The sequence below is a fragment of the Plectrocnemia conspersa genome, unplaced genomic scaffold (assembly GCF_051122295.1).
Source record: "Plectrocnemia conspersa isolate PC_06_02 unplaced genomic scaffold, ASM5112229v1 ptg000002l, whole genome shotgun sequence".
In the NCBI taxonomy this organism is placed as follows: Eukaryota; Metazoa; Arthropoda; class Insecta; order Trichoptera; family Polycentropodidae; genus Plectrocnemia; species Plectrocnemia conspersa.
Window position 1 is genome coordinate 13,031,300 of NW_028277166.1, and position 12,345 is coordinate 13,043,644.

General features: G+C 32.8%; 4 protein-coding genes across 4 annotated transcripts; 3 read left to right on the top strand and 1 right to left on the bottom strand.

Annotated features, from left to right (window-relative positions):
* Positions 1-251: 251 nt before the first annotated feature.
* On the top strand, positions 252-3,007 carry LOC148237714 (uncharacterized). The gene is made up of 2 exons (XM_088203799.1): positions 252-573; positions 693-3,007. Exons 1-2 carry the CDS (start codon positions 571-573, stop codon positions 2,328-2,330), a joined length of 1,641 nt encoding a protein of 546 aa, XP_088059925.1. The 5' UTR covers positions 252-570; the 3' UTR covers positions 2,331-3,007.
* Position 3,008: 1 nt separating this feature from the next.
* LOC148237715 (glycolipid transfer protein) lies at positions 3,009-6,428 on the top strand. Its single transcript, XM_088203809.1, has 5 exons — positions 3,009-3,147; positions 5,447-5,502; positions 5,663-5,781; positions 5,849-5,999; positions 6,071-6,428. The coding sequence occupies exons 1-5, from the start codon at positions 3,009-3,011 to the stop codon at positions 6,245-6,247; spliced, it is 642 nt and encodes a 213-aa protein (XP_088059935.1). The 3' UTR covers positions 6,248-6,428.
* A 1,008-nt stretch (positions 6,429-7,436) lies between these two features.
* Positions 7,437-8,429, bottom strand: LOC148237716 (transmembrane protein 17). The gene is made up of 4 exons (XM_088181365.1): positions 8,301-8,429; positions 8,128-8,234; positions 7,768-7,881; positions 7,437-7,694 (listed from the first exon to the last, which is right to left on the bottom strand). Exons 1-4 carry the CDS (start codon positions 8,389-8,391, stop codon positions 7,437-7,439), a joined length of 570 nt encoding a protein of 189 aa, XP_088037491.1. The 5' UTR covers positions 8,392-8,429.
* Positions 8,430-10,641: 2,212 nt separating this feature from the next.
* Positions 10,642-11,773, top strand: mRpL16 (mitochondrial ribosomal protein L16). Its single transcript, XM_088203822.1, has 4 exons — positions 10,642-10,769; positions 10,887-10,961; positions 11,029-11,186; positions 11,258-11,773. Exons 1-4 carry the CDS (start codon positions 10,730-10,732, stop codon positions 11,714-11,716), a joined length of 732 nt encoding a protein of 243 aa, XP_088059948.1. The 5' UTR covers positions 10,642-10,729; the 3' UTR covers positions 11,717-11,773.
* Positions 11,774-12,345: the final 572 nt, after the last annotated feature.

Below are 12,345 nucleotides of genomic sequence, written 5' to 3' on the forward strand. Positions count from 1 at the left end.
TTTTATAGACATTTTATTAGAAAAGCATATTTTTCACTAGCGTCTTCAGTTAAATTTTATTTTCGCTAGGTAAAATATACTTATATGTATGTATCTACCGGTGAAAATATACTTGGACTTCACTAGTGAAAATATAATATACATAGCATGTAAATAAAAAATGATAAGTATGTAAATATGTATTATTACATATGGAAAAGTTGAAATCATATATTTTTTTAATTAAATGACATGTATCCCCCCATTCCACTTAAATGACGTCCCTGGTTGAAAACAGTAGTTGTTGTGTTCTCGTATTTGTATGGACCCCAAAAATATTTTTGCTCTGCTTTAACTAAGAACGGTCCTGTTTTATACCTGTCGTGCACATTTTCATTTCCAGTGTGACATTTAATTAATTTTTAATTTACGGCCATCGTGAGTCTTTGGCGTATAATAGGTGTGGTGTTGTCAAATTTGCAGTTGGCGCCGTTTGTTTCGCAGTGCCGCAGTGGAAGCGCCAATCGTTACGTTGCGCGCGCCGTTTGTCCGTCGCGAACGTCACACTCGGCCAAGCGCCGCCACCGAGCCATGGTGAGTCTCGACGTCAGCTCCTGCACATACACACACGCACGCCCAATTCTCCAGGACTGGCGAATCGGCGTCCGCGACGCGCCGGTACGCCTTCCGCTAACCGACGGGCTTTGTTCCAGGTGATGGATCTCTACAATAACAACCCGGCGCCGACCAGCGCCATCGCTCTCACCAACGTCAAGGAGCAAGAACTGTTCAACTACTCCCTGGTCCTCCTCAAGGGTAACGTACCGTGGAAGGCCGGGGACGAATGCAAATTATACTCTACGATTTCGCACGGCGGCGAGACCGTTTCGGCGACATGGGACGTCGTTCAAGGCGAATTCAAGTGCATCTTCGATCTCAAGAGAGGCTCGAATCGTATACATCTCCGCTACGACTCCGACTCTCGCGACCTAGTCTTCGAATACGCGCCGAGAAAGACGAATCTCAAGGTAACGCCCGTTTACATCGTATGTCAAGGACACGACGGGCGCTTTCAGAGCCCCAAGGACATGGACGACTCCGTCGAGAGCGCCTGCTCTAGAATCGCGATAGGCGCGCGACTCATCCAGTGCATCATGGCTGAAAAACTATACGAACTAGGCCTCGGGCGGAAAACGTTCCAACTAGAAAACGAAGTCAATCCTAAAAAGCCAGAATGCATAATATTCAGAAGCAATTTAAACGTTAACAAAGCTAGAAAAATGAAAGAGAGCGAATTGTGGTGCCATTTCGGACGAGAGCTGATGCTCTCGGAATTGGGCAGCAACGAACGTAAATTCTTAGCGTTTATATCTTGCACTAGATTCAAAGGAATGGATAACGTCGATAAAGTTTTGACTCACGAAGAAATCGTCTCCATGACCGAAGGTCACGCCGCGTTGGGCGGCGGAGGATTAGCAGTATTCGGCTCGGCCTGCCTATACACCTGGCCTACGCGCGCCGACGAAATCGTAAATAAATTCCTAGATACGACAATAATCGACGCTAAACGATTCATGGACGACAGTTGCTATCGCGGTACGATGGGCGGCTGTTTCGCTACCACTCTAGGATCAGTATGTCACGAATTAGGGCACACTTTCGACTTGGGTCATACGAAAGACGGCATAATGGGACGTGGCTTCGATCACATCGATCGAGTGTTCACGGTCGGCGATCGCAGAGGGTTGGTGTATAAAGACGCCAATTTGAATTTTAGCGGCAAACCCACTCAGCACACGACGGTTTCGCTCACTAGGAGTATAAACGTCACGATGAACATCGGAGAACCGCTGAGGACTTTGGGACCCAGGAGCAAAACGACACTCGGCAACTTTATCTCGATGAGCGACCAAACTAGGCGAGGACCCAACGTGACGTCGATAAACCGACTACCGTTCAATTCGAACGCTAATAGTAAAAGTATGTACGAATCTAAGCGAAATTCGATAATTCGATCGAGCAACGACTATACCTACTGGACCAAGAGCTGCGGAGTATTTTTAAGCTATCACAGATGGTTCAATAACGAATACGGCAGAGAAAGAGAAGTGATCACGAGATATCTGAAATTCGATAAAAATAAAATGATGATCTTATCTACTGCCGGAATCAGGGTAGTGGAGGTGCGCGAAGAAGCGACGGGAATGGTGATAGACGCGTACGAATTCATAGATCCCGGTCCCGAGAAGCGATTTTTGATACCTTTCACTTCAGCTGCTAAGAACAAGATATTGGTGATAGTCGTCGAAGACGATCTGGGCAATGTTCTCAAGCAGTTGTTTTCTTATTGAAACGTGTAAATTTCGCTTAAAAGTCATATTACTAAGTTTGTTTATATAATTAATTAAGCCCATTCGACAATAAGCGCTGAGTTATTAGATGCTAGAGCTTAATTATATTATTATTATTATTATTATTAATACGAGTGAGTGGCACCAAGTGCTTTTAGTCTTCGACAAACATTCGTAAGCTTCGCAGACAGGATAATCACCGATAAAGAACACGTGTGTCAAGCTTGATAACGATATAATCATGATATAACACGAAGGGATCTCAATCAGTGCCACCGAAAAATTTAAACGATACACATAATAAATTATGATATATTTATTATTAAAAATATACTTCACTAATAAATTAAATTTCATTTGTTTACGTGATTTTTCTTTTTATTTTTCGCTATAATGATATACGTGATCAGTATTGTAGTTGTAATTAAAGAGCGTAATAAATAAGTAATATGCGACGGAGCAGTAAAAATCTGTGATCGATTCGTTCGAAACGCTCGACGGCGGTGAAAAGGGAGTGCTGATATTTAAACGTTTTAAAAGTGAAATTAATTGACCGCGCGCTATCGATCGGAAACCCTGGCGGCGGGCGGTAGGGGGTTAGGATCGACCCACGTGACGTTGATGACATTGATAGCTGTCAAAATAACTTGAGCATGCTTAAATTCTTCAGTGGTTGCTATGGACCCGCAGCGAGATGCAGTTTACGAGGAGGACCCTTTCTTCAAGCCCATCCTCAGGCCGTTTCCGCCGATAAAGGATGGAAAGATTGATACGGAGCAGTTTCTGGATGCGGCCAATGGCGTCGTGGACATGGTCGGTCAGTATCGACGTTATGGTCAAAAAATCATTTAATGCTTTCACTAATTTTTAAATTATGTTGAGCATATTAATTTATTTAACTTATAAATCAAAATATACTCGAACCGATTTTAATGTTTTCATTTATAAACCAATATTATTTTCACGTTAAATGTAATTCTAGACGTTCCTGCATTATTAAATTCACTTTTAGCACTTCAATTAATGCACCTTTTGTATTAACTTAAATAATGCATAATGTAATGTAATGATTTATATTTAATAATCTCATTTGAAGTGGAGTCGGACAATTTTTGTTGTAATTTTATCTTGCTGCAATCAATAGCTAATTTACCCGACTATTTTACACCGATTCTCTTCTAATACACTTTATTTTACCGGCTTATCTTTTCACTAGTATAATGTAGTAGCAGAAATACACGTCATTGCTTAGCCTTTTGCGATTGAAAACTGGAATGTAAAAAGACGGCAATAGTTTTCTTTAATACAAATATTGTTTTTATTAGATATTAGTACATTTTATAAGTTGCTATTGTAATACTTTATCCAAATTTACTTTAACAACTTTATCCCTTAAATATATTAACAGTCATTGCAAAACGAAGTTTTACCGAGATAAAACGTCACTCGGTATTAACGGAATGCAAGAAATAAAAACATCTTTGGCTTTAGCACAGCCAGATCAAGTTATTATATTTGGTATTTTGATTCATAATCTAGTTGAATCCATGTTACTGAGTAGCATAAATCAATCTCTTTGAAGTACCCACTTTTAACAGTTTGACTGCAACTGGTGACTATGTGGTGGGCATCTATTTATGCCGTAAATGTTTTAAATGTTATAGTTCATTAAATTAAAGTGATTTTCAGTCTCAAATTATATAAAAAACCAAATTACTAGGCTGAAAAGTTCATGGCACATTTAGGTGTGTCTGGACTTCTTACCGTGTCTGTCTTACCGTCGAGATTTTTTACTGTGTTATTTTTATATTACGCAGAGGTTCAGAAATATCCAAACAGCCAAAGTTGGTGTGTACAATTGTACACATAGTGAACGAAAGGGTCTTTCGCTTATATTTAAATGTAAATCACACTTTCTTGCATCAATTATTGCGAATTATTTTTGTGGGATGAGGGGAACAGGGTGTTTTCTAGGACGGGTGTTTTCTAGAAGTGAACCCAACTCAAACCCAAGATGTCGTAATGTTTAAATATTAAAAATTTTGCTTGAAATAGTTTTAATAATTTGAAGTAATGAAAAATATAATTAATTTAAAAAAATGAAAGAAGATGGAAATAATAGACTAAAAGAAATAATAATTGGTAAAAATATAAATAATTACAGAAATAAAAAATAGATTACCACAATATTTCCAATTATTGTATTTAAAAAATAAAAAAAAAACAGGAAATTAAAAATACATTTAAACAAAACACAAATATGATATATCAATAATACTAAAATAAAAGAAAACAAGTAAACAACTTTTAATTTATTTATTTATTTTATTTAAAAAATTTAAAACAGAAAAAAACATTAAGAAACATTTTATTTCATAGGGAGTATGTGAATTTTTCTCATGAAAAATTGCCCTCACGGTAAATAGTCTCCACGGTAATACGTCCACATGGTAAAAACGTTCGCACGATAAGATGTACATGGTAAAATGGCCGTGAATCCACCTTAAGGTGTCCAATGCAAACTGGCGATTTTATTCATAGTATTTATAGATGTAATCTGCGGTCAAAGGGTTAAATAAATCACATATAGTTGACCATGATAAAAGCATTGTAATTCCAAATTTATTTTAGTAAATTTAAAAGATTGTCCCTGAAATGTATGATCAAGTAAAGCAAGTCTTAACAGAAATTGTAATTTTTTATAGTTAAATGACACATTGGATAAAATTATTGAAATGCGAAGAATGAAAACTTTACCTTTAGTCGGTCAAAATTGTTGTCTCAGTTATATTCAGTAGCAATATTTTAATGCACAATCTAGTTTCAGATGGTTCCAAAGAACTTGGTAGGAAATTATTCTGTTTGTTCCCTATCCCTAACTCATTATACAGATTTATATTTACTATTAGACACTAATTGTTGTTTTTATTCGGTTACTCCTTACCATAATAACCTATACAAAATAATTTTTCGAAATATCAGAAGTGACAAAATGTCCACTGTTTCTCTGTTCAAAATTTCTGGCTCTTAGCTAAAATAGTGTGGAAGTAGTTTGTGAACATAATTACATAAGTACACCATTTGTATATAATGATAGTTACTATTTAATTTTTCAGATAAACTTGGCCATGTCTTCAAACCTGTCAAAAATGACATGGGTGGAAATATCGAGGTAAATAAACTCAAATATATTTCATTTTATATGAAAGAGTATGAAGCATTTTAAGTTGTCAATTTAATGCAGAATTAAATATTGCTATTGATTTAAATGGCACGACCTAATATTGCATGTCTATGAATGGATTACATAATCTGTTTTGTATTGATTTCAGAAAATTAACAAACGATACCAATTAGACAAACTTAAGAATGGAACGATTCATGATATGATTTTGGCAGAAAAGCACGAAGGATGTGATTTTGCAATAACGGCCCTATTATGGCTTACAAGGTATACATTTGTATTATATGAAGCATTTAACATTTTTTGTATTAATTCAATTTTATTGTACTTTTAGAGGTTTACATTTTATGGAAGTATTTTTAGAAAAAATAATCAAATCATCTTACGATGAAAATCCTTCGGACTGCTTGACAACCGAACTGTCCGAAGCGTATACAGATTCTTTGAAAAAGTATCACAAATGGTTGAATCAAAAAGTTTTTCTTGTGAGTAACTCAATTTTTACGTAACGTGTAAGTCTTCGATTGCAAAATTTATTGAGAAACTCGTTTTACAGGTGATTTGCAGAATGTGTCCGTCGAGGAAAGACTTTTTGAAATCCTTAAGCAACAACAATGATTTAAAGCGTTTCTTTAAAGACACCGAATCATTCGTGGAAACACTTCGTGAAAACAGGCTTCAAATTAATTGCTTGTATGCAGCCAATAACCTCAACAATGAAGATACGGTTTGAGATACGATTCGAAATCACCACGCTACGACAACTACAAGTGACCTTTTGATTATATATTTTTACTCATAGTAGACAAAAGGTTTATAACAATTATACTATGTAGTTTAAAATATATACATATATGTATGTACTCTTAAACACGTACCTTAATTAAATATGTAAGTTTAGAATACAATGTGAATATGTATTTTATTTTAATTTTGTTTTCTATTTATCTGTTTGCTATATAATGCCCTGATTATTTTATTATAATTGTGATAAATGGACTGTTATTTAAAATGAAGGTAATTAGTACATTATAATGAGTATTATAGTTTGTGTAATTTTAATATAAATAATATTACCATTTATATAAATCATAATGAGATCTGATTTAGTGAAAACTTATAAACATAGCTCACATAATATAATTAATATTTTTATTTCTTGAGATCTCGGTCATTAATATATTTTTTATTATTTTCATTTAAAATTTCAAAATTATGGTCAATAGTAGAATAATCACCTGCTATCACTATCCTATTTCAAAACCAGCTCTACACAAATCGCAATCTATTCATAAATAAATGTTTATATTTGTTATTATTACTTTATTTTCTTTGATCGCTTTAATGATTTTTGATTTACAGGGTAAGTTTGATTTTGCATGTTCAAAATAAATTATCCACTATTTTAATATTAGTTTAATAAAAAATCATATTTACAAATCAAGTTCAAAACAAAGTTCCTCATTTCGATAAAAGTTGATTGAATATTTACATATTTAGCTTTCTCTATAGTTTCATAAAAAATGTACTAAATTAGATACATCGTTTTATTTTTACTAAATTTTATAAATCACAACAGTTTGTGTAACTTTGCCTCATGTGTAGTGCCTTTAATTTATAAATAACTTAATACCTTAACCTAAAAATTCAACGACAAAATTAAATAAGTATATTGTCACATTCTAGCTTTTCCTATTCTTCTATCCTAGTCGTGGAAAATGTTTAATACAAATATATATTCGCCTAACACAGCGTCCGATTAAATTGATTTTTAATGTTAGATTGAAAATTTATACATATTTCACTTTTAATTCGACAAACGTATCTAGTATCTGGATTTATTAGTCTTAAAATGATGTAATAGTTTTAATAAAAAAATGTTAAATACATACATACAAGAATAAAAGTAAATTTAAAACAAACTATTCATCTTTTATTTTATTCTTTTGCAGTGATTTATATAGATGAGATTTTAGTGTGTAATATTGTTTAGCTCTCGCTGCGGCTGCTTTCAAGGCGTAAAATCCAGTGATGAGTTCTGACAAAATTAAAAGCCACATCACACTATTCAGTGTCAATTCAATTGGTCTCGGTTCCAAATAAGGATTGCATAGCAAATATGTCTGTAATGGAAATTGGAGCAGTATTGACAACATCCAAAAGCCTGCTAATTCCGGTATCTGTAGTACAAAAATACATTTGTATTAATGTGTATTCTATGTTAAGAAAATTATATCGATAAAGCATATTTACCCTTTCTGATAAATTACCAAGATAACCCAAATACAGGCGAATACATTCTATAAATAGAATCATTATCATAACAGCAATTGTTAAAAATTTTGTTAGACTACCAAGACTGCTAAACTGAAACAATATAAATAACAATATCAATTGTTCATAAATGAAGACATATGTGAGAAAAGTGGGTAAATCAATAATGTTATTAATCGAGATTAATTGTAAAAATATTCACTCAGGATCCGTTCTGATATATCAATACACTAAATCTACGGGTATATTATAAATAAAGCAGCAATGCAACGTTTTATCAATTAATATCACCCAATTTTCCCTTCAATATCTTTACATATGTTAAAAATCAATAGCTACCTTTAGATATAGATATAGAATTGATGAAACTGCCCAAAATGGAAAGAAATGTACATTAAAAAATAAAAACATTTGTAGAGGCATACTTGGTGAAGGTTTGTAAGTTCCTGTGAAGTAAATTTATGTTTCATCATTTTAATATCACATTGTAGAAGCTTATAAAAAAGTCGAACCAAATTCAAATGGTGGTTCAGGTATAGATAGATCTGGAAAAATGTTTGCAGTAAATTCAGTTACTGTTTCTCTCCACTCCATTCTGTTCATTGTTTTGATGTAATATCACCATAACAACTCTTCATTATATAACTGTTGCACATTTTGCGTCCAAACTGTATTGGCCATCATATTTCGATCTTTATTTAAATTATTGTAGTTTTAATTTTTAAGCAATATATTTTTTTATTAATCAAGTAGTTGGCAGAATAATAGTTCAAAAATGAGGCAAAGTAAAATAAAATTCAAAATAACTCAGTTGTGTTATAAACTGGCAACAAATCTACATATAATAAAGAGTAACTGACAGTTGGCAGTACCAATCAAGCATGCAACATGCAACACAGTAGTAGCTTAAAATGGTCGCTGCTTTTGAGTACCGAAGAGATAAATTCTATCGAAATTCATTATGATTAAGTGTACGAGTTCTCTAGCAACAAATATTTTCCAATTATTCGTGAGAAAAGTTATGTAACTTTCTTTTGAAATAAACGAAGTAAAATTATCAGTACAATGTGTGCAAAAGTATAATTAAGCAATCAAATGAAATATTCGTGTTTGTAGCAATAATACAAAGCTAAAAACTGCCGGAAATAGTTTATAAAAATTAGTCTCAATGCAAGAACACGACTACTGACAGAAAATTACAATATTGTAATTCAAACGAGTAGCATGTTAACTTCCATTTTATATAAAAGGTAAATATAGTATATAGCAAGAATGTCTTAAAGGCATAAAAATAGTCCAGAAATCTGAAATGGCGTTTTGGTAACCGGTACCATGTTTTACGGCATCGTGAAATGCTGTGAACGTTATGAATGGACCGGACCATTTTTATCTGAATTTTACAACTTCAAAGTATTTGTGAAAGAACGCTGCTTATTTTTAAAGTCAATAAACTTGTTTTATCTGAAATTAAATGTTTTGTTTTTTGACTAACTTAAAATTAACAATATTGCATTTTTATTTTTATATAAAATATAGAATTATAGTATTCCTGTTATTTTTGTATAAAGAGAGGGGAAAGAATATCTGCCGTTATTTTCACTTGGAAGATGGTGTAAAAATGTGACGTAATTTAGACGGGGATACAAAGATTTTGCGATGAAAAGTGACTTTGAAGGAGGAGGAAAATTGTATGACTAAATAAAAAATAAACACGTGTATACATAAAGCTCTAAAAAATATATTTAATAAAAAATAAAATATCTCTAAATAAAAAATAAACATGTTTATCCATAAAGCTCTAAAATATATATTTAGAAAAAAAGTGTTTTTAACGGGCTTGCTTAAAATTGTAATATATCAGCTTGTTTTTAAAGGTGCTGGTGTAAAAATTCAAGTTTTAAATTTATTAAATTATATAAACTTCATATTTTCTACAATTATTTTTCATATGATTTTTTTAAATAAAACCATTAAATAAGAGAAAATGCAGAATACGATTATGACGATTTTTAGGAGATTTTTTTATTCGAAAAGAGAATTATTTTTACTGAAAAGCGATTACATAAAAATAATATTTAGATGTCGGCAACAGATTAAAAACGTATGATACAAATTTAGTGGTGTAGATAAATACGTCACTGAATTTTCTTCAAACAAGCTTGGTAAAAACTTCACATATTTCTAATTAACATATTTTATAGCTGTATCGCCCCGGGCAATCCTAAACTTTGCCTCCCTCTCCATACAATTATCTAATTCAAAATATGTAACTTAATGCATGTCTTCAATATGCCAAAACTTCTTTTTGATCCTTCATATATTATATGCATGTAAAAAATGTGAAAAATGGTTTTCAAGTTTGATGAAATATGTTAATGGTTATCAGGTATTTAATTTTTTTAGAAGGTGCTCGACTCGAACACGTAACACATATTCAGCTTAGCTCTCTTCGTGGATATATATTCGCTACACGAACGGTCCCTTCACTGCGGAAATGTCGCCCGCAAGCAAGTGACATCCGGGATAATCCCCCCCCCTCTACACATTCTAGCTACACTACTGAACAAATATCAGTGCCGTTATCTTTAAAAATTACACCAATTACAGGAAGGCAGTTTTTTTAAAAAGACAAATGGCTCTTATTCAAAAAAAATTGAAACGGGAGAATCGTTCATCAAATTGATGTTTCTTTTTTAAATATTTGTGCAGCATATAAGTTACATAATTCCTAAAGTATATTTTGTCATTATTTCAGGGTTGAAACATAAAATACCACGAAGACATGCTCAATAAATATAATTAATTAGCAATTAATTATATTTATTATAAATATGTAAGTTTTTGGTCATAAATAAAATATGTAGTCAATGGTCGAAAACTTGTGTCTTAAGACTTCTTATGGCACAATAGTTGTCATATAGGTTAAGTGACACTCTTCAAGATGCAGAGCATCAAAGCGATATTTAGCAGTGTTTTCACTAGTAATTAGTTTCTTTTAACATTTAACATTTTTGTTTTATTATACGTATGATGTACTTCTCCATAAATGCAATATACATAACATGATTAAGTTATATTTTATATATATTTTATTTTAGAAACAAACATTATTAAAAATGCCGTAACTCCATCACGCGGTATCAAATACTTCGCACCACCGGTCTCTTATGAAGGTGTTATTTCAATTATTGGAATATTTCAATTGTTTGATTAAAAGTAAATTGATGATTATTCTTTTAGGAATTGAAATGCCGGAACATCCAAAACCTAGCTATTTTGACCGGGTTCCAATTTTTCCACCTGGCGTAAGACCGCCTAAGATGCAGAAGCGCTTAAAATACATGCGAGGACATGAACCCGTCCATAATACATTAATTCACAAACAATATGGGATAGTAGTACGTACAATCATATGTTAACTGAACGTTATTATTATAATTATTTTTTATATCATGTCAAATGTTTGTAGGCAAAATCTGGCGGGCGCTTGAAATGGGAACATTTAGATATGATCCGCTTAAGTCTTGTGCGTAAATTGGATTTCAAAAGAATGTTCGTAGTTTGGCGCGTAGATGCGCCGTGGCAGCCTATAACTAAAAAAGGACAAGGACAACGTATGGGCGGTGGCAAAGGCGCCATCAATCATTACGTTACCCCGATTAAGGCCGAAAGAGTCATTGTCGAAGTTGCTGGAAAATGTGAATTTATAGAAGTCCGTAAAATTTTGGAAGGCATAGCTTGTAGATTGCCCTTTGCAGCCATAGCGGTGTCTCAAGAAATGTTAGATTTTCAAGCAAAAACTGAAAAATGGATTGAAGATGAAAATTTGAATGAATATACCATGAAATACATCATTCAAAACAACATGTTAAATTGTAAGAAATGGTTATCACCAGTCGATCACAAATATTTTGGCAAATATAGATAAATCTAATGTATAGTCTATTTCATTGTATATTAGTGTTTCAAATAAACTTTAAATTAATATGTTATCTTTTATTTATTGCTCTCAATTGCACCATTTAACACATTCACTGCCATGTTGGCCATATATGGCCGGAATGTAAGATTCGCGCAGAGCCATGGTGGCCAAGCATGGCTGACAAAAATTTCACGAAAAGTTACCAGGGGTCGCTGGCCATTTCGATGCTTAGATTTAATTATATATGTCCATGGCCTCTAGCATATGCAAAACAATATTTTAATTAAAATCTTTGAATTTTTCTGATGTATATATATATATAACACAGAGTATTGATTGAGTATTGAAATTGATGACGGAAAGTTTGTCGAAATGGAATCTCTTGACTCCAGTATAGTTGATTAATGGAAAGCTTTACGAGTCCCATCTACAAAATAAGCCCAAAAAATGATCTCATCTTTATTTTTATCTGCCCAGGCATATAGTCGAAAAAAAAGCTTCAGAGATTTTTCTTGAATAACTTGCTAGGTATATCGATTCGTTTCAATGCCATTATTTTAAAAAATATCCATCACCAGCAACACGTGAAGTTCATGCTGTTTTCCACAAGCAAAAGATCCAGTAGTATTACTTTT

Excerpts from the sequence above, each read along its gene's own strand:
- LOC148237716 (XM_088181365.1), bottom strand. The coding sequence starts at position 8,391 with ATGAACAGAATGGAGTGGAGAGAAACAGTAACTGAATTTACTGCAAAC. Across the intron at positions 8,235-8,300 it reads TGAACCACCATTTGAATTTG|GAACTTACAAACCTTCACCA; the intron begins GTTCGACTTTTT and ends TTTACTTCACAG. Across the intron at positions 7,882-8,127 it reads TTCTATATCTATATCTAAAG|TTTAGCAGTCTTGGTAGTCT; the intron begins GTAGCTATTGAT and ends ATATTGTTTCAG.
- LOC148237715 (XM_088203809.1), top strand. The coding sequence starts at position 3,009 with ATGGACCCGCAGCGAGATGCAGTTTACGAGGAGGACCCTTTCTTCAAG. Across the intron at positions 3,148-5,446 it reads TGGCGTCGTGGACATGGTCG|ATAAACTTGGCCATGTCTTC; the intron begins GTCAGTATCGAC and ends TTAATTTTTCAG. Across the intron at positions 5,782-5,848 it reads GCCCTATTATGGCTTACAAG|AGGTTTACATTTTATGGAAG; the intron begins GTATACATTTGT and ends TTGTACTTTTAG.
- mRpL16 (XM_088203822.1), top strand. The coding sequence starts at position 10,730 with ATGCAGAGCATCAAAGCGATATTTAGCAGTGTTTTCACTA. Across the intron at positions 10,962-11,028 it reads ACCACCGGTCTCTTATGAAG|GAATTGAAATGCCGGAACAT; the intron begins GTGTTATTTCAA and ends TTATTCTTTTAG. Across the intron at positions 11,187-11,257 it reads ACAAACAATATGGGATAGTA|GCAAAATCTGGCGGGCGCTT; the intron begins GTACGTACAATC and ends AAATGTTTGTAG.